General features: G+C 34.3%; 1 protein-coding gene across 2 annotated transcripts in view; it reads left to right on the top strand.

Moving 5' to 3' along the window:
- LOC121407274 (glutathione synthetase-like) overlaps nucleotides 1-14,752 on the top strand; it is a 30,734-nt gene extending 15,982 nt beyond the window's left edge. For both annotated transcript variants that reach the window (XM_041598254.1, XM_041598253.1), the window contains exons 7-11: nucleotides 558-627; nucleotides 3,385-3,576; nucleotides 4,582-4,663; nucleotides 5,965-6,160; nucleotides 14,375-14,752. In XM_041598254.1, the coding sequence (XP_041454188.1) occupies nucleotides 558-627; nucleotides 3,385-3,576; nucleotides 4,582-4,663; nucleotides 5,965-6,160; nucleotides 14,375-14,498 (664 nt within the window). In that variant the 3' untranslated portion in view covers nucleotides 14,499-14,752. The remainder of the gene's footprint in view (nucleotides 1-557; nucleotides 628-3,384; nucleotides 3,577-4,581; nucleotides 4,664-5,964; nucleotides 6,161-14,374) is intronic.
- Nucleotides 14,753-22,373: the final 7,621 nt, after the last annotated feature.

Here is a 22,373-nt window from a genome sequence, read left to right as displayed (position 1 = left end):
TTTAAAGAGCTGGGTCTCGCATCCGGGGGGGGGGGGGGGCAGAATCCACCTCCCCGGGCCTTTTAGGGTTAATTTTGTCGAAGATGTGGGGTTAGGGTTGCAATGGGGTTTTATGTTAGGTTTAGGGTAGGGTAAACTGTTAAACCCATGGTTGAAGTTGGTCTTATTTGAATACCCGCCTAGATGTAAACGATCAGATCTCACACATGTCTATATTTATATATAAATTAATGAAGATTAGTGTTTTTCTTTCATAAAAGAAAAACACTTGCCGATGATGATACAGCTGACAGATACAAATCTTCATTAATTTTTGGTCTCTGTGTGAAGATGGTCTCCAGGGTGGAGAAAGTGGTTGTTTTGATGAGATTTCAATTTAGATGTGATTTCTTTTTCATAACGCCATGCATCCTCAGCATAGTTGATGATACGAAGTGTTAATAAAATGCATTACATGTAGATGCTCACTTCTGTATGCTCCCGTTATGAAACCGATAATGTATAAATGTAATAGATCTTTGATGAAATTCATTACCAGTATTTTTCTTTTCTTTCAGAGATGGTTCAGAGGTTGGAGTTTTGTACTACCGATCATGCTATGTCCCCACTCATTTTCATTCAGAATATGTAAGTAAAGGATTACTTTAGAACTACAAATTAAGACAAATACCTATTGGGACCCTTTTCATATACAGTTGCATTGACATCAAACCAAAAGTCATGATGACATGAGTGATTAAAAACAAATTGAAGAAAGGATACCAAAAATTTGCTTGGTTAAAAAGAAAATTACTTGTCTAAAAAGTGCAATATCTGGTCTGTAATTTTATTCCTCAATGGTCAAGAAATAACGAAGTTCTGTTTCTTTGAAATAATGGTTGTTGCGCCTCCCTCATAAAACAAGAGGATGGAGACCTTCAAATTTTGTTGATAACGTATGTAGGGATACAAATAATTTATCACATGATTTACCAACTACCATGTCAGATTGCAAAATCTGGCGTACCACTATTCATTCTTGGATGCATCTAATTTGTAGGTTAGTGTATTTCCTTAATTTCATTAAAACAATGTTTTCACGGAACTCCCACAGTAGCTGTTGCACAGTTAACCAAAATTTTATGCATGGCTGATTGTCAACATAACAGAGTGTTGAGTCTAAAGACTTACTGTTAGCATGTAAAACCTTTTCAGTTTATAAAATTATTGGAATTTAAGCAGGGCGCGACAAACCCGCTTGCCCGATTGCCCGGGGCAAGTGAAAATGACGTGCGGGCAAGCACCTCTCAAAGTCAATTGCCCGATCGGGCAAGTGGTTGTTGCGTCTTTTTTTTTCTGTACCGTACCTCGTTTTTCCATAAATCATCCAAAATCCACACTCAAAATCATGAATAAGCCTTAAAAAATAGGAGTAGCGCCGTTTCAAATTCCGAAATTGCGTTATTTTTTCTGTACCACGTATTTCCATACATGGTACGGTGTGGTACCAGGTATGAAAAAAATCAACGCAATGGCCGGGAAACAGTTGAATGTAGTATAGGGGTCCATTATGACTACCACCATGTGCAATTTCTAATGCACATTTTCCCCCTTCCGATATCACAATTCTGTGATAAAATAATTAGAACTACACAGGAAATAAATCACAGAGTCTAGTAACTTCGCATTGGTGAGTTGTCATGTCATTCGGCTTTGCTTTTCAAAACGGCCTATTAACATCCAAAATAACTTGCCGTATTTGTTAATTATAACTTAGAATTCATTTGTTTCCCTTTTTGAGGGATGAGGTAAATATCAGACAATAAATCATCAAACAAAGCTCCATCTATTTTACAAGGCCGGCGGGAGGCTCACACACGTGCGCATACTAGCTAGCCAGTCTGAGCTCTGTCTCTCTGCCAGAGCTCTGGGGGACAATTCGCTCAGTAAAGGCCACAATGATGGTGATTTTCTGTTTCAGACAGAGTTTACATTTCGGGTATATTATTCAAAACTTCCAATAAAGTTTGATGATTTCTTCATTGTCATGTATATTTAAGTTATTAATGAATACATTCTCACCAAATTTAGACTCCCCCATAGAGAAATGCAATTTTCGTAGAAGTCTGCGTTTTCAAAGAACTTCAGGAAAAGTTAGGGTATGTGGGCCTTTATTACACGGCCGAGTACAGGTTATTGTACTGGAAAAGGCGAAGTAGAAATTAGATATTGAATTCATTTATATCAAAGTTCAACTCACAGTCACACCCACACAAACACACGCGCGCGCACACACACACACACACACAAGATTCTAAGCATAGTGAAAAAAAATACTTAAAAATCATACAATATTAAACAATGTTACTAATAATTCATTAATAAGTGAACAGGTATTCCTCAAAATAGAAAAAAAGTAGCATGTGAAAACATGTAGATAAAATTATTGACCGAGTGGAACATCATAAAATGATGAAGAAAAGACTTGATGGTTTCCAACTAATTTTTTTTTTTCAAGGAAATATGGAAAATAAATGACCATTTCATGGATTTTAAGATTCAAAATGTGAAATTTTAGCCACTCCACTTTTGATGATAAAATAATTTTTTCCGAGTCAATAAAGAGCTGAACATTTTTCACTGGCTTTCTTTATAGTTTCCAACTATGGTAAATGAAAGCAATTCTAAGGAAATATGTTACGCAGGTAGCCATTTCATGGATTTAAAGATGCAAAATATGAAATTTTAGCAACTTTTGTTGAAGGGTTTTTAAAACCTTAAATACCCATAAAATATCGATTTTTTTTTCTCCAAAATAAACGTAAAGACTCAGGCCTACGTTGCTGAAAATATCCTTTTCAATGTGTGTTCTTTTATACTGGACATGATTCTCAATTGTTATTTTGTATACCTTAATAAAAAATAAAAGTAGTGCTGTCATAATGAAAAAATTATTTAAAAAATTGGGCAAGCAGTTTTTTCTATCGGGCAAGCAAATTTTTTCACCACTTGCCCAACAGGGCAAGTGACGAAAAAAAATTTTGTAGAGGCCTGTTTAAGCATTATTTCAAATAAACAAAACTTTGGTATTTCCTGACCATTATCTGTGATTGAGGTATCAAATATGGAACTTTTTAGACATGTGATTTTCTTTTAAAACTCAGATACCACCGTCCAAGTGACTCGTACATGAATGAGGACTTATCTTAAGTTATATCAAATGAAAGAGGAGGAGTCTCTGAGCTTTACAATCATTATTGTATTTGTGATTTAGTTATGATAAAATCACATATGTTTCTTGGTTACATTTTTTGGGGATGTATGTTAACTGTATGTACTTTGGCTGCTATTTGCATTTTGTTTTCAATGAACCATTTCAGTCAAATCAATTCCATCAATTGACAGGAATGGAATGGCAAGCTGATGGGAGAACGGTCTAGAGCTGTGGTCTGTCCGTCAATCTCTTGGCATCTCGTTGGAACTAAGAAGGTCCAGCAGGAACTGGCCAAGCCGGGTGTCCTAGAACAGTTTGTCGATGACAAGGAGATGGCAGATTTCATTAGGTCCTCGTTTGCAGGCCAGTACACATTGGATCTGGTTAGTAGTTCTTGGTTTTCTATATATGTTCATCTATTCCTTTCAAGATGGGATTTGATACATTTTATAGAAGGGGAAGCAATTACTGTTCTGTAAAATGGAAATAATACATTATTTTAATTAATATAACAGACCAGGGTTGTAAGTCCATTTTAATATTTGGATTAAGAAAAAAAAAATTCTTTTTATTTCATTCTAATTTTTTGGGTGGACTTGGCTGTTAAATCTTATTTAATTCAGTTCCGAGCAGTTTACTGACGTTAGCAGAATCCCAGTAGATGTGAGCTATCCAGGACTTTTGTTCATAGATTTACATCCAATTTATAATTAGTATATTCAACTTATATGCAATAAAATAAAAAGTTTTAGTGAAATTCTACCAAAAAAACATGTTAATTATGTCTTTCTGTGTTTATGCGAACATAACATTGAAAAAAAAATGTTACTACAGCCAAATTATTACTATTAATTTATTATTATTTTATTTATTATATTAATTATTATTACGTACAAGTCCAGGTTGGGTGGAAAGCCTGCAGGCTACAGTAATTTGTTTTACTTTTTTCTTTCCCAGGCATTCTGGACTTGTACTGTAAAAATCCTTGCTCCTTTCCTCTTTTATGCTCATGTATTTGCTTTGTAACTTGTTCCTTGTTGAAATGCCGAATAAAATAATTCCTATCACAATCATGCAGTCCATCACTGAGATCTGTCTCACCAGGACGATAATAAAAACACCTTTATTAGGACTACGCTATTTTGCTATTAAGCTGATTCATTGTTCATTCCTGGAATGTTTTCATTATTTTGAGTACCAAATATTACGATGATAAATCAAAATTTTTAAGATAGAGACAAGAAATTCGTGCAGTGTCACATTCCATATGTAGCTTTGAATAGATGACCTTAGGTTTAAATCACAGTTTAAAAGTGAGCTTATGTTCATGAAAGCAGGTCATTCTGAAAAGGTAATTAAGATTGTAATTGTCTTTCCTGTCTTCCTAGACACCAGAGGGTGATGAAGCTGCCCTCAGAGGGATTGAAAACCCAAAGAAATATGTCATGAAACCACAACGAGAGGGCGGAGGTACGTACACCATATTATTTATGATTGGTCTAATCAATTTGAAGGAAGAATACCTAAAATTCGCTTGGCGGGCGGTATATGATTTTCAAAAAGAAAATCACATGTCTAAAAAGTTCAATATCTGCTATTTTTGATATGTAAATCAGACAGTGTATCAGACAGTAGTTCACTGTATAATATTCTTGGAATTCAAGCATTATTTCAATTAAACAGAACTTATCTGTGATTGAGGTTTCAAATTAAACAGCAGATATTAGACTATTTAGACATGTGATTTTCTTTTTGAAACTCAGACACCACCTGCCAAGTGACTTGTGCATGAATGAGGAAGTGCACCATTTTATTCATGATTGGTCTCAATTCACTTTGTCTTAACTCTTTTGGTCTATGCTTCATTTTGTCGAACTTGCCCTTGGTCTTCTATTCAGAAGGTCTCATGACCACTTGGTGAAATTTCCAGCCTGATGATCACTACATCTAATTTCTAGATAAATGGCCACTGGGTTTTATTTTCAGTCATATGACAAATTCATCTATTGCCAGATGTTCTCATGAATGTTTTATGTTAAAGTCTTATCATGACCTCGTCTGATTACTAGTTTGTCTAATAACCATTATTTTTTATAGTTGACAGGAAAATTAGCTCACACTTCTTTGTAAGATATGGAGTTAGCCAATTGTATGTTATAAATACATGTACATGTATCTAAATAGGAAAGATGCTTTATAGAGAAGAATGAAAGGATAAACCTGAAAAGGTGATTAAAAGCCACCAAACACCTTGCGACTAGTCTGCAATCCTATATTGGAACAAATCGCATTTTCATTATTTTCTGAAAATATGGATGCGTAGTATCTTTCTATTTGAGGTTCAAATTAATTTTCAGAATATTGATATCTTCATTAATATTTTGGATAATTGCAAGCCTTTATTCTGGAGGAAGGTAAAATTTGTTTCAAAACATAGCCTATCGTAGGATTTATCTGATATCATTGTAATTAGATATTATTAGATATTGAATTTTCTTTTATTTAACCGAAAAGGACAGTTATGCCATGTTCTTGAACAAAAGTGTACAATGTGATGATTTAGAATTTGCAGAGTGAGATCTTCTATATTTAGAGATTTGGCACAAATGTTAAAATGCTTTATTCCAAAATCGGGTGGCAGACCAATCATAAGGTGTGCAGCATCCTCAATGGAGAAGTATTAGGAGAGTAGATGAGATGATTACCTTGCAAGAAACCACCAGGTGACGTAAGAGAATACTGATTTCACATCAATATTTCTCAAACATCAGGTAATAACATCTATGATGACGAGGTGCGCACCATGCTTGAAAAGTTGGCCGGCCAACAAGAGAGGGAGGGCTATATCTTGATGGATCGCATCCTACCCCCCATCCATCAGAACTACCTGCAGCCATGTGGGGGATTCGACGACATCAAACTCTCAAAGGTCATGAGTGAGCTTGGAATATTTGGAACGTTCATAAGGTAAGGATGTATTTCTTCATTTTGCTTGAACCGAATCGTCATTGGCATATTCACCTTATTGAAATATGATACCCAAAACATCATTACATCCCAAAATCATGTGCAAACATGATCAGGGTAAAGCAGGAGTTTATTGGCTTGCCCTATGGCTCCATCATGGATCTGATTTGATGTTATATTTTTCGAGTCAAGGAAAGGATTCTAGAAGCATCAATAAGTTCAGTCTACATATTTTTGTAGTCTAACATTAAATGAAATTTAAAAAAATCAAACTTTCAAAGTCAATGAAAAAGGGAATTTTTCGGTGTTTTCTTGGTACATGTAGGTTCCAACTAAATCAGGATTCTTGCAAGGAATTATGGACAATAGATGGGTATTTCAATGATGTAAAGATGTAAAATTTGAATTTTCAGCAATGAGATGAGTAGAGAATTTTCTGAAAAAGCATTTTCTAGCATATTGTCAAATGGTTGACAATGGAGCAAAATGGGTTACTTTTTAATAGGGGTCATTTGGACAATGATTAAACAGTTTGATAGCCCTGCTTATGCCTTCAAATTTTCTCTCTCTTCAGCAAAGTAGTGCAATCCCTTTCATTGTTCAATTACTCAATGAGAGTAAAAGCACTTGGTTGAAGTATCCTCATCTAATCACGTATTGTTTATAATCTAATCAAAACTTGCAATTCTCAGGATGGCCTGGTTTAAAGCTAATTCAGGTTTATTGCAGTGATAAATAATTGAAGGAAAAGGCTTCAAAATCTTTATTACATATTATCATACCAAGAGAGATACAGATCAAGTAAAATCTGGGCCCTGTTGTACAAAAAGTTACGATTGATCTGATCAATTTAACTCTATGGAAGTCCATCAGTGTCATAATTTTTCTACAAAAATTTGCACAATGTCCTTTTTATGCAAAGAGAAGTGCAGTGAATTTTCTAGAAAACAATGAATGCATGAATATACATCATAGCTAGAAAATGAACAAACATGCATAATAGATGTTGACGTTGCTTGCCGTCCATAGTTGCGATTGATGGGATCAATCATAACTCTTTGCACAACAGGGCCCTGACATACAGCTCATTCCTGTGAAATTATGTAATCTAGGTTTTACTGTCAGTTGCACTGAAATTACCAACACAGATAAGCTCACATTAGCACATTTTATATAGCTTGAAAAAAGATTGACTATCTGATAGAGTTCCCAGTTTATTTGCTTATCACCCCATGGGTACTTACCAAAATAATTTTTACTTATTGTTTTCATTCATAGAAACATTTATACAAACACTCGGCATATGGTTAGATTGGTTGTCATGTTATGGAATTCATGTTTAAAGTGAGATAAGGAAGTACAAGTATATACATGTAAAAAAAATATGTAGGACAATATGAGATATATTTACAAAGCAATGTTTGATTTACAATCAAATGTATAACAAACAAATGTATAAATACTTGAATGAATCGAACATTTTAGCGCATAATCAGTACGGGTTTCGACCAAATTTTTCAACTTGTCATGCTTTGTTGAATATGACAGAAGATCTAAATAAAGCAATTGATACAGGTCATGTCATTGGTTTAGTAACATTAGACCTGGAAAAGGCATTTGACATGGTATCCTATGAAATCCTTTTAAAGGAAATGAAATGTTATGGTTTCGATGACACTGTTCTCAAATGGATAAAGCATTATTTTTACCTTAGAAAACAGGTTACAATTATCAATGGAAATAGGTCGAAAGAATCTTTTGTAACATGCGGTGTGGCTCAAGGGAGCATTCTTGGCCCATTGATGTTTATTGTCTACATGAATGATATTCCTCGTGTCACCAAGTACAGCACAATGTCGCTTTATGCTGATGACACGTGTTTGTATTTAGCATCCAAAGACCCTATTCAGTTACAAACAATGCTAAATTCTGACTTGCAGTCTATTCATAATTGGTTGTTGCATAACGAACTCTTGCTAAATGTTAAAAAGTGTAAGGTCATGTTATTAGGTACAAGACACAGACTAAAATCGTTTAGAGATGTTTTCTTTCACATAAATGGTCAACCATTGGAGGTTGTCGATGAATGCAAGTATTTAGGCATTGTGATAGATAAACATTTGTCCTGGAAAGGCCAAATAGACAATGTCAAGTCTAAATTGCTTCGAAGTTTTTTTATGCTCAGAAGAGCAAGACCGTACATTGATGAACAAACTGCGATGATTCTTTATCAAACAATGATACACCCGCATTTTGATTACTGCAACATCATATGGATGCATCCAAACTCCCAACTGTTAAAAAGATTACAAATAATCCAGAACAGAGCCTTGCGTACTGTGTTACAAGTAGATTTCCAATATAATATAGTTGAACTATTCAAGAGGATTAAGGTTGACTGTCTAAATGTTAAAATAAAAAAGGACTTAGTAACTCTAATTTTCAAACTTTTAAATAATCTAGCACCAGTTCTTATTTGTTCCAGACTATGTACCAAAACGAGCTCATATTCACTAAGAAATATTGAAAGAACCCTAGTTTTAGATAAACCCAACACAAATATTTTGAAATTAAGTACACTGTATAATGCATCGCATATTTTCAATGAACTTCCTCAACTGGTCCGGAATGAAGTAACTCTTTCTTCTTTTACCCGAAGCATATCAAATTTATTTCCCATGACATTTTAGCTTTATCATTAAACTACATGTGTGTATATTTTTTGGTGGTTTAGGGGGGGGTTGCGTGTGTGTAATTAAGTTGCAAAATATGTTATTCTAATGTCACTTTGCTTTTATTATTCACTCATGTATAAATTTGTTTTTGTTGTTTTTATATTATTGTACTATGTTCTACGGACTTGCTGAAAAACAGCCTGACGGCTGATAGCAGGTTTTTTACCGTATGTAAATAAATAAAACAAACAAACAAAAACAAACAATGATGTCTTTAAGATAACAGGGGAAAAGTGTTAACTTTAACAGCTGAAATGCACAACAACCATTAAAGATACATTCAAGTTGTAACAATTTCAATGTAATGTAAAAGTACCAGGGCCCCGTTTTATAAAGAGTTATGATTGATCCAATCAATCGTAACTCTATGTAGGAAATTTGCACAATGTCCTTCGTAAACAAAGAGAAGCACAGTGAATTTTCAAGAAAACAATGAATGCATGACTATGCATCACAGTTAGAAAATATTTTGAACAAACATGAATAATACATGTTGATGTTGCGGGTGGATCGATCTTAAATCTTTGTAAGATGGGGCCCAGATCTAGATCTACAACAAATTAACATTGGTTTCACAGACTTTCTCATGAAATCAGTGTTTGCTGCAAATACTGTCATTCATCTCTACACTCTTCATGAGCTACTAATACAACAACTTATCAGAGATATCCAGTTTTGTATTGGCATCTGTAGTAGCAGACACCATATTTATACTGTTTATATCTAAGCTGCAACACCTTACATGTTATAAAAGTGTACTATACAGTGTGTCTTGACAAATTCATGTCAAAGGTGTCATCATGTGCTTTTATGTGAAAATGTGGAAGTGATGTGAATTGCAAGATAATTTTTTTTTTCATAGAAAGGATCCTGCAGAATAGTTTTATGAATTGCATGATTCAGTCATATGGCTTAATGATACCATTCATTGAGAAACCTTCATATTCTGAGCTAATCTTTCTATCCTTCCAAACCGCTGTCAATGTAAAAACTGGAAGAAAATATTTGTTAGCTCCCACATATACCATTCCCTTATAAAACAACAATCATGCATTATTTCAATACCGATCTTCATCTAGCACCAAGTTTTCTACAGATGCGTACTGGTCCTCGGCTTCCTTTAGGATCGTCTTGTAGGCTTCGTAAGCCACCATGGCTGCATGAAGCCCGTACAAGGTGGTGAATGGTTCTAGTAGGGTGCCTACGGCATTTCCTGCATTCTCACCATAAAATGCACACTGTAGGTACCAGTTCTTCATGATGATGCTCTCACACAGCCAGCGGGCTCCGTTGCATAAGGATATGTTGATGAGCATCACCAAGGTCCACTTGATTTCGCAAATGTTTGTCATGTGAATCCCTTGCACCTGCAGTATGAAAGCTGTCATCAGCCATATCATGATGATGATCGCCAGGGAGTAGACGATAGCGTAGATGGACAGTGCCGTTAGGTGACTCAGGTTGGGTTCTGATTCATCACCAAGGAGTAGTCCGCAGCCAGCTGCAAGTCGCATGATAGAATGACAGAAGATTCCACAAGAACACAGCAAGAGTAAGATATCATGGGATTCCGCTTTCCTTGGGGAAATGGAAGTGTATGTCTCTTGGGAGTGACGCGAGACGTATGACTGATGCATGCGTAAGATAAAGAAAGGAAGAATAAATACAAAGTCTATGCTCCACACTATCTCTGCTTTATATTGAGGGTTTTCTTTGAAAGGGTCAACCAGATCACTGTAAAAAATTACAATGACATATAGACTAGAGAATAATGTGGTGAGTATCCAGGTCCTCCTCAAGCACTTGTGGAGGTCTTGGATTGACGGATGCAGGAAGGTGTTCTGATGAACCTTGCAACGTATCATGTAAGCTCTGCAATGGAAGAGGTTGTTCTTGATAAGTTGAATACAGTTATCACCTTGGAAGATATCTGTTTGAGGCATACTGGCAGAGGCAAGAGGTAACGAAGCCCTGCGCACAAAAGATAACCATATATGCCACAGAATACAAAGAGCGATTATGGCACATTCTGCATTAAATGGCGTCAACATGAGAACCGCTCTTTGCTCTATTTTCGCATAAGTGCCATTCAGTTCGCATGGTTCACCTGGTAAACTGTAGGGAGACTTCAAGAGCGCACTTACTGGGTTCGCTATCTTAAAGATAGAAATCCATGCTGCTCCGGACACAAACAATACCACAGTGAAGACATTCTCAATGGTTGTGGCAAACACTGCATCATAGTAATTTACAGCAAACTGCATTGATACAGGTATCAAGGTGATTAGTACTAAGCTTTGGAGAGTTGAGCTTGCCATTGATATTTTACTAACGTTTTTCCCTTGGAGATGAAGGAAACAGGTTATACTGGAAATTAAACCCAAAGCTGTACCAAGTGATGTGAAGATCAATAATACTCCATACATTATCAAGAAAGATCTGTTTCTCTTGCAGTCCATGAAACTATTCTGGGGAAGTTCAGATGGAATGGTGTCCAGAGCTGACTGCTGGTTTGTGTCAAATGGATTAAAGCTTGATGAACATTGAAGATTTTCTTCAGAAGAGAACACAGGGCTCAAGGAGCCATCTGAAATTTGAGGACTGCTTGGTCGAACTGATAGCATGGGAGAGGTTTGTCTGCCAGTGCGATGTCTAGGACTTTGGAAAACAGTATTTTCATTAAGATTACTGCTGTTCAGGCGTAGCATTTGGACAACAGGTGACCTGTGGGAAGATCTGCTTGTGGACAAACCAAGGATTGCTGCGCAATGGGTGCATCGCAGTGGCCAGAAGATTGTCTGGTTTTTATGATGTTTCCCTTTGTCCTTTACAAATCTGAACAGCTGCACAATGATCATCAAGGTAATGATAGTCAAGCTTAACTTGCCGGTGATGTAGAGCACCTGAGGTGGCGCTTCAGGACCCAAGGGAAGAAGAGACATGAAGGTGATACCAACCCCAGTACTCGCTACCAAGCATAGGGATAATAGACCACTCTTATCTGTGTCGCTATTGAGCATTTTGCCTAGCCACCCACAAGACATTGTCCTCAGAATTCTCACTGTTAGGTCTCTAATATCTTGCAATATGGCTGTGATCTTGGCACTGTCTGCAGGGTTCACGCTGTAGGTACAATCTTGGAGACCAACTTCTGATCACCTTTCTGTTCAGCTTATTATGTCAGTTTGATGTGGTTCTTTCTATTTCCAGCAAGTGTTAATGAAGTAGTTATTATAGGAGTTTGCAATGAAAACTCTTGAGGAATTGAGTGAAACTAAAATGAAAGCCCTTTCTTGATTATACAGCTTTTATTTGTGCTTTAGTATTGTAACAATTTTTTTTTTATGTTTGTAGTAATGGTGAGTTGTTGTGTTGTCAACTAAAACTGTGGACAACCTCAAACTCTGCTGATTGAAACTGAGAGAAATTTGCCCTTTTTAGAGGTGCAATTTGCAGCTCTCATGTTCAATGGAGTGGAAGAAAAGGAAAAAGTTAACGAGGCATAATTGGTTTGGAAAGTAATACACACCACGTTTAATTGAATCTGAAGTACATTGCAGTACCATTTAAAGGCCAAATGATAATAATAATAATTAATTCCCATTAAGCACTTTTTCAAAAGTTACAAAGCACTGTACAAATGACAAAACAAATACAATCAGTGAAAACTTATACCAAACCTACGCAAAATGAAACACTACTTGCAATATATTAAACATGTTAAAACAAATGAGATTTAAGCATATTCTTAAACACATAAATAGAAGAACATTGTCTAAGTTTACGGAGTAATCTATTCCAATATTTTGGGGTAAACACAGAAAATGACCTATCACCTACTGATTTGAATTTCGGGGGATGTGAAGAGGGATATGTGATGATGATCAAGTGTTTGATTGGCAAACTGTTAGGAGGTCTGACAGGTATGGTGGAGCTTGATCATTAAGACATTTGAATGTGATAGTCAGAGACTTATGCTCAATTCAATTTTTTTACTTTCAGCCAATGTAACTCTCTTATCAGGGGGGTTGTCTGTGTATATGATGGTTGACAGTAAATGACCCTTGCTGCTCAATTCATTTTTTTTTCATACCAAATACACATATATGCATCAATGAGTTTGATAAAAGTGCAATGTATAAAGACTGCAGATTTCATCAGGTTTAGATGTTGGGTGTGAAAAAAATTACTGCATAATGTGCATTTATAAGTTTTCCATTTTGTTATAAAGCAGTGATACATGTGCAGTATTTAGTTTCAGTGATGTACGCATGTATCATTGTAAGCAAGCCAATGATGTCAGGCAAACACTCAATATCAGATACTTCATTTTTTTTTAACTTATAAAATTTTTATTATAAAAAAAATCTCTCCATTGTAAGTTAATCATTTACAATGAAACTGCATTTTATGTTCCATGAGGGGGTTCAACCATTTTTCAAGTTATGGAAACTTAAATAGTATTAATTACATGTAAGAAATGTGTGTGATGTCATTGTCTCATTCATTTTTTCATACCAAACATGTCATGTGACTTGTACCATTGTATTATGAAAACAATTCAAAAACGTAAATGTTAATTTCTTATTTCACACCAGATTTTGGTAAATATTTCCCCTTTACCTTTGGTTCTCTTTATCTCTATTTATTCAAATCAGTTAAATGTTCGGGGTGAGACTTTGCCTTTAAACATAAAGCTCTTATGATCATGTTAATGTAGCAATGGAGAAACTAATTGAGCTCTTTTAGTTTCCAATGTAATATATAACCTCGAACACCTCTTGCTCCTTTATTTTTTTATCGAGCAGAGGCATTTCCTCTGTTTTAAATCATGAAAGTTTAGCTTATCGCTCCAGCTATAATTAAAGTATTAAAGATTGTTCACACACGGGAGATTACAGACAATTAATACTAATGCATGCCAATTTTAATTTGCATAGAAACTTATGTTAGAAAATGTGTTCACCCTCAGATTAGTTTGAAATAGGTAATAAATAATGCAAAAGATATTCTGATGAGCTTTCTTCTGAAATCTTGTATCCTTAAAAATCCAGATTCACAACTACATGCACCTTGGTTTTGAAGTTGATATTTCAAATTCTTATTGCTCATCTTTGAGTGAACACTTTAATATCATATTAGGTAGCAAAATAAAGAAAATCTGAATTTTAATTTCATCATGATGTAAATGGAATACCACAGATAATTTGTTGGAAAAATAATTGGTAAATTCTGGTTTCTTTTTTCTGAGAATCACTTTATGATACAATACATTTTTTCATTTAGAACACAAATTCTGTACTACTCCTCTCTCACTCCCTTTATCATACCATTATATGTATATAGCATAGGTTGGGCCTTTGTGTAAATCATTGTTTTAAAACCACCAAAGAAGCTTTCATGTATAACAAAAAGACCTATTAAATAAGTATATTTCTTTTCAATTATTTTCTTTTTCTTTTCATATCTTGTTTGACAGTCATAACGGTGATGTTGTGCTGAATGAGAGCAAGGGTCATCTCCTTCGGACCAAGAGCACCGATGAGAATGAAGGGGGCGTGGCTTCAGGATCATCCTGTATAGACAGTCCTTTCTTAACTTGATGCTCGATGGTCACCTAGATTATCCAGGTTCCTGTTCAGTATTTCTTGATGGTCACACGATTCGTTCACCAAAATCACATTGAATCATAAGTATATAGCACGTGTGTATTGCATTTCATTTAATTTCTCCGACCTGAAATTGAACAAATTTTTCACCCAGTCATTATTCAGGGGTACTCCAGGCTGAAAATAATATGATTTGAAGAGATGAATAAAAACCAGACAATCAAAACATTAAAAAAATGTTCAAAATTGGAAAAAGAATAACAAGGTTATGAAATGTTAAAATTTTGCATTATTCCGTTGAAACAGGCATGTCTTCATGAAACTGATGATGTCATATCCCCATTCTTTGTATGTTATTATATAAAATTTGGTTTATTCAATTTTTTTCCTCTAAGAACTTAAGAAATTAGATTGACAACTGATTGAGTGCATTAAATATTCATTGCAGCAACTTATTTAATTACATGGGAGACACATCATCGCACATGTATCAAATAATGAAACAATTATGATTTCTTGTAAAACCACAAGAAAAAGGAAAGTGGGGAGGTGACACCATCAGTCAATCTAATGAATATTTATGATGATGTGCATGAATTATAACTGTTTTCACAACATATTGCTAAACCTAAAAATTCAATTTTTTGTTATAAGATTTTTATCCAAATTTTAAGCATTTTTCTCTGTGAATTTAACTCTTTATTTAGATGTAAATACTTCCAGCCTGGAGTACCCCTTGAGGCATCTTTATGATTATGGTTTCTGAATGACTTGTTATAAAATACTAAATGATGATGTCACGATCATTTATCACATCATAGCCATGGGCCCAAACAAGAAATCCTTTAGGAAGTCAGTGGGTTAGAGCCAGAGACTAATATTAGAGACATTGCAATCTGAGACCCCTTGGTTGGTATTCTGAAAGTTAGTTTTATCTTGTATCTTATTTTAGTACCAGAGTGAACAGAAATGAAGGATGCCTTAGTTTAATATTACACATTTTGAGTTGCTTGCACCAGAATATTTTGATGGGGGGGGATGCCCTAAAGATGATGTCACTTTTTTTCAATTGACTGATTAGAGTAACATGGCCTTAAGTTATCTTTTTATATAATTTTTGTCCTCTCTTTATGCTTCTCCTTTTTTCATCTTTATTGTGTGTTTTCTTTATTAAGAAAATCATAGGGGGCAGTCCTGTCCCCCTTGTGGCACTGTCCATGTGATGAATGGCTGTGACATCACACTTCTGTAATTTACAACATACTCCTTAATTAAAATTGCTAACAGGTTGTGTTGGTTGGAATATAAGCAGGGTTTGAGCAGGTGTATACCTTATTTACATTGCTATAAACTTCAATGACCAGGGGCCCATATAGCAACAATTGGTTATATGGCTGCTCTTTTTTTATGATTGATTCATCATTATATTCAGTTAATCATATTAGTCAAATGTGCAATCTATCACTAAGTTTTGTGATACATACCCCACAAGTAATGTATGGATTGATGACATTGATCATTATGTGCAGTTAATCATGCAGATCAATTGTGTGATTGATCACTAAGATATGTGATTCATCACCCAGAAGTAATGTGGTATGGAGGATTTTCTATGAATAATCACATTGATCATCATGTGGATTTACTCATCTATGCAATCAAGTGCTTAGTTTTGTGATACGTACCCTAGGAGCCATGTGATGTTTTGTGTGGCATTGTACACATATCAGAACATGCATGTCAAAGGCTATATTTCAGTGTGATTTGGCGAAACTAAGTCCTAAGAAGGAGCAGTTTCACAGAGCGTTAAGTGTGACATAAATTCATGCTTGCACAAAACTGTGCATATTAATGTGTAATCTGAACATGATCTAAACATTGCAGTGATTTGTTACATATGTAACTGGGAATTTCAGTGTTACTGCCAATTAAAGCATGATTATAAATCACACTTGACTCTTTGTGAAAAAGCCCCATTGTTTCATTGAAATGCTGCCTCTTTGTGCTTCCAAATATGATTTCTTCAATGTTGTTTTATCTCTAACCTCATATAAAAGACAGTATTATAACCTTGCTTATTAGTCCCACAATTTTCCATTTTTTGCAAATCAATTTATTAACAAATCATTGTTATGATAGAGAGATGGAAGGAGGGAGTGTCATCATAGCGGGAGAGTCAGTAACTCTTCTTAAGAGGGAGAATGCTGACTGGAATAAATAATTATGATCAGACTAAAAATAGCTTGATAGAGCGAGAGTCAGTAAACCTTTATAAGAGGGAAATTGTTTACTGCAATAAATGATGAGAATCAGACTAAAAAATAGCTTGACTGGGTATGATCAAGTTTAAAGGTTGTTACCTCAGTGGAAACCAAGCACAAATTACATGTAGTTAGTATTATAAAAACTATCTGGCCGCATCAAACTCTAAGCGATTTTTTTTATACTGGGCCACAGGATGGTCTGGCCAGAAAGAATCTTTAGTTATATATTGTTTGTAGTTGGAATTAAGATGTGTAATCACTAAATATATGTGTTGGAATCACTACAAACAATATACATATATATATGTGTGTAAAGAGCGTCCCAGAAAAAACGAGACCGAGATTAAGCGATGATTTATCATAACTTATTCACAAATACAATAGACAAATGACCTACCAATGTAAAGCTTAGAATGTCCTCTTTTATCTGATATTACTGAGATTATTCCTCATTCACGCATGAGTAAGCAAAAACAATTTGAAGAAAGGATGCCAAAAAACTCGTTTGGCTGGGAGTATCTTTATTCTAAAAAGAAAATCATATGCCTAAAAAGTTCAATATCTGCTCTTTTATTTGATACCTTAATCACAAAAAATGGTCACGAAGTAAAAAAGTTATGTTCCCTAAAAACAATGCTTGTATTTCCATAATTTCATTAAATACATGTGTTGTCACCAGTTTCCCACAGAAGCTATCGTATGGTTAACAAAGACTTAATGCATAGCTGATCATCAACAAAATGGAGTGTCGAGTGAGTTTGAACGCTAGCCTATAAAACCTCTTCTTCATTTTATGAAATTATTGAATTTCAAGCCTTATTTCAAATAGCCAGAACTTTGTTATTTCTTGAACATTTTCTCTAATTGAGGAATCAAATTAAAGAGGAGATATTGAACTTTTTAAGAATGTGGTTTTCTTTTTGAAACCCAGATACAACCTGCCAAATGACTTTTTGGTATCCCCTCTTCAAATTGTTTTTGCTCACTGATGAAAGAGGTGATTCTAAGTTTTACATTGGTAGGTCATTTGTCTATTGTATTTGTGAATAAGTTATGATAAATCTCGGTTTCGTTTTTTGTGGGATGCACTGTAGGCAAGGCTCGACATTAGCGGTGGCCCGGGGCCACCAAAAATTCATCTCGGGCAACCATTATTGAAAAAATGTTAAGTTTTGGTGGCCCGAATCGGGCAACCAATAATTTTCAAAGTAGCACAATTTTTCTCCCGATTTTGCGTGCATTTATCAACTTTCTACAGTTCAAATTGCAAGTCAATTCGTCATGCGCCATTTTTGTTAATCTACACACAAATACACACACACACAAAGATTGCACAGTCATGACAGTATGTATAGTAGGCCTACCGCTAGCATACAGTAACTATTATTCAGCCGGCTGTCTGGCTGAGCTTTGCATGTGTTAAACCACTGCAGCTAGCTGGCTAGCTGTGCACTAGCAGACTATTCAGACTCAGGGAGCTGCGATGCGAAATGTTACTGCTAAGAAATCTTCCCCAGAACTTTGAAAATCTACGTCAAAGTCACATTTTACACCAATGAAATGCCCTTCTACAGTCCATATTACTGAAACCTGATAATTTGCAAGCATTAAAAGGAGGAATTATGACCTCTCTTTTGACTCAAAAAGACCGATTTCCAAATGCATTAATACACATAAAACACATAGGTGAGTACATCACAGTCCCACATGTGCATTTGTATGTATGTTGATATTTGGTTTATTTTCGAAGCTGTCTTGAATAGACAGCTTCTTTCTTTCCTGTTTATAAATGACTTCTGAAACCACTCTTAAGGAAGTAAATACTTTGGGAAGGCATTTTATTGATATGAAATGTGAATTTTTCCATCATTTTGTCAAATATAGGGAAGGAATTTTCTCACTGTTTTTTCCAGATAACTTGCCGTTTTCTTATTTTTTCTGTCATTTTTTTACAGTGATTAAACCATTTATACCCCTTCCCATTGAATATGCCTGATTAAAGAACATGTTTCTACTGAATAATAATAATTTTCCCCATTTTTTCTGATAATTTTGTCTTATTCATTTTTCTTACATTTTCTTTCGTGTTTTTCTCAATTTTTTTTCCTGTTCTTTGTTTTTGTTTACTTCATTTTTTTATTTGTCTTATTTCACTTATTCATTTTTACATTTTTTTTTTCAATATACTATTCTAAATTTTTTTTTTTTATTTCCCCCTTTTATACATTGTTCTAATTCTGCAGCATATTTTCTGTGATTTTCTCCTGATATAATATGCTGGAAAAGAGAAAATAAACTGGATTTGTGGACTTCATAATCTAGGTTTTACGATAAAAAAGGAAGGAAAAATCATTGTTATGTAAATCAATCTGAGTTTGCTATATGCACTACTAGTATTTATTTACTTTACCCTTATGAGTGTGTGTCTATACGGAGATTAAAAGTCCACACAACCTGGGAGCAATACAATTCTTTTATTCTCTTTCAATCATTTCATATTCACAATGATAGAACAATTTATATTACCACAAAATAAGCAAAGTAAAATAACAGCAAGCACGATTTACATACAAGATGTACAAAGAATAGTGGTATGTGGTAGTGACTGCAGAATAATTTTAAGTTTGTTTTATTCATTTTTAATTAATGTTTTTTTCTTTATATTTTTCGGGCCACCAAACTTTACTAATGGGCCACCAAAAAAAATTATTTGAAGGTTTTGGTGGCCCGAACGGGCCACCAGCAAAAAAAGTTAATGTGGAGCCTTGCTGTAGGCCTATATATATATATATACTAGTTAAATTATGAAACTGGACGCATTAACATCATTATGTCATTGTTTTTGCTTTTATTGAACTGTTTCTCAGTTATACATGATTTGTTATTAATGACAAAAATTAATATCTTCTTGTTATTCATGAAAATGTTTTTTTACCATTTATTTAATTGCCAAGTTAATGCATAGGCTTACATCTCTATGAAGTGACAAGAATTGAATGACATACAACTGTAATAGATGATTTGTATTCAGTAATCTCAAATGTAATCTTTATCTCTGAGTGTTTGGTTAGAATTGCCAAAATATTTGTCAGTGAATAATTCTTTGATAAAAATGCATAATTAAGGAAAATAGCTCATTCCTTATCATTTCTTTATTTTAATTTTAACAAAAAATATTTTGCATATATTTATTCAAGTATATGTGTAAACATTGTTCCTTGCATAACTGAAAACTTCTTTATGATTTTTTTGTGTGTCTATACTTTTTGTTATTCATTTACAAAAGAATTAATAATTGAGAAAGAGCAAATATAAAATAGCCTTCATATAAGACTTACAACAAAATATTACATAAGTAAAGGTACAGCTTGAAACATAGACATATTTTTTTTTATTTTTAAAAAAGAAAGACAATAATTATATACAAATCTCATATGGGGCATTGCAAGAAACATACATCCAAATCTAGTGTAAGTGCCTAAATGCAAATCTTTAATTAAAAGCAAATTTGTAGTTGATTCCCATTAATTTTTAAACCCATCATGCTTGATTGTATGTTAGTTTATTGCAAAGCCTTGTTGATCTGAAACAACTGAACAAGATTTTAAAGTTTTAAAGGTAACATTCTTTTCGTACAACCCTAGTGAAGACTAATTTCCTTCAATTAGTATACAAATAATGCATGCAGCTGAGTGCGTTAGTGGAAATGCAGACCACGCGAGATTTCCTTAGATAGATGCTGCACTGTGAACGAGCTGCTTGCGTCGAGTGCCCAGTGTGCATCATCTGAAGAAACCGAGATTTCTCTGCATTTACTTTTACGCATGACAGAGCGAGTGCATTATTTGTTTTATAAAATAGCAACACAGAAACAAATTTTTAAAAAGTTACAGTACAGTTCTTTTGGACTTCTACCGCACTGGTTTGCTCAAGCGTGCAATATAAATTTTTGTTGCGCACCTTTTGCACTACCGTGCAGTGCACCAAAAAAGTTGGATGTCATGTGACGTGTATTGGCCAATCACGATGCTTAAAAATACAGAGCTATTTTATAAAAATTAATATATAAACCACTGTTATGTTTGAAAAACAAATAAAGTGTATCACAACCACCACTCTGTTGCTCAGATGACAACAAATTATTTTTTTTAAATTTGTTGAATTAAAAGTAAGACATTTACTGTAAATCCTTACTGTACAATATTTGAAAAATATGGAATAGTTATTATGTGGTAAAGTATCATATGTGATAGCAAGTGTATTATATGATACAAATTTTATAATGTGATACCATGTGTATCATGTGATGAGATCATTTTTGTATAAGAATGTTATCATGTTTTTAATGGAAAACAGTACTTCTCAACTACATGTGTATTGATAATATTTTCTAATAGTATTTTGACTGAAAAAGCACAATGTACTGCACAGAAATTACGATTTCGCTTTTTGTTTCTCTAATTATTTAACCCGGTCACATAAAAAACTTAATTTTTTTAAATTTAATTTCAATTTTAATTTATTTTAAGAACTTTGCCATTATGATAACTAACGTAGAAACTGAAAGTTTGATTGGCTGCTGAGCCCTGTTACCATGGAAGTTGCTTTAATGTAACGTTACCATAATACAAGTTTTTATGCAATGCAACTCATTTCAAGTGAAATTTTTGAGTAACTGATTTGCCCGGGGGGGCCACTTACATTGACGACTGGATACCATGCACGACCAAAAAAACACGTAAAAAGGATGTCTTTTTCATGATAGGGCACGTTACGTACGTAACGTGATAAGGGTGTCAAAAACACAAAAATAATGAAAAAAGGGTATCTATTTCGCTAGGAAAATTACGTGTTTAGGGTCGAATTTGCGGGGATGATAAAACAAAATTAAAATGTTTTATAAAGGATGTATTTTTTGTCCCAAAACTTCGTGTTTATAGAGTCCGATTTGCGCGAGGTGTAGAAGGTGGGGTCGTACTAAACCAAATAAGGTAAAGCCGACGACCGAAGGACCCGTAACAATAAAACATTCCTGTACTTGTTTAGGGGTTCATTTCAGGGAATTTGCCAAGAGTATCGTTTTGTTTCCAATACTTGTTAAGGGTAGGGTTTCACACGCCAATACTTGTTAAGGGGTGCATTTTCAGAATATGGAAATTACGTATTTAGGGTGCTTTTCGAGACCCCATGGTCACGCATGGTATCCACTCGTGAATGGAAGTGGCCCCCCGGGCTGATTTGATATTCATGATTAACCATTTATGATTTATGATCGAAATAAATTTCAAAGACCAAGTTCATTATGTAACATGCTGACATCAAAATAAACTTTGTCATGTTATTCAACATGTTTCAAGGGAAAACACTTTTACATTCTTACTGGAATGTTTGATTTTATTTGTTTATTCAAACAATTTGATATTAGAATGGACTTGGGCCTGTTTGAAAATTGTAATTTCTTACCATTATTTCCATCATGGTCTGATTCTGTTACTTCTGTGCAAATATTTTATAATTACTATTGGGAGTCTTTATATTGTATTTGATTAACTTCTAATATGTATATCTGATTCATAGAGTTATGAATAAAACATGATATATTTAC

This window comes from Lytechinus variegatus, chromosome 2 (assembly GCF_018143015.1).
Source record: "Lytechinus variegatus isolate NC3 chromosome 2, Lvar_3.0, whole genome shotgun sequence".
Lineage (NCBI taxonomy): Eukaryota > Metazoa > Echinodermata > Echinoidea > Temnopleuroida > Toxopneustidae > Lytechinus > Lytechinus variegatus.
The sequence above is the reverse complement of the archived record's forward strand: the minus strand, read 5'-3'. Positions and strand labels throughout refer to the sequence as shown.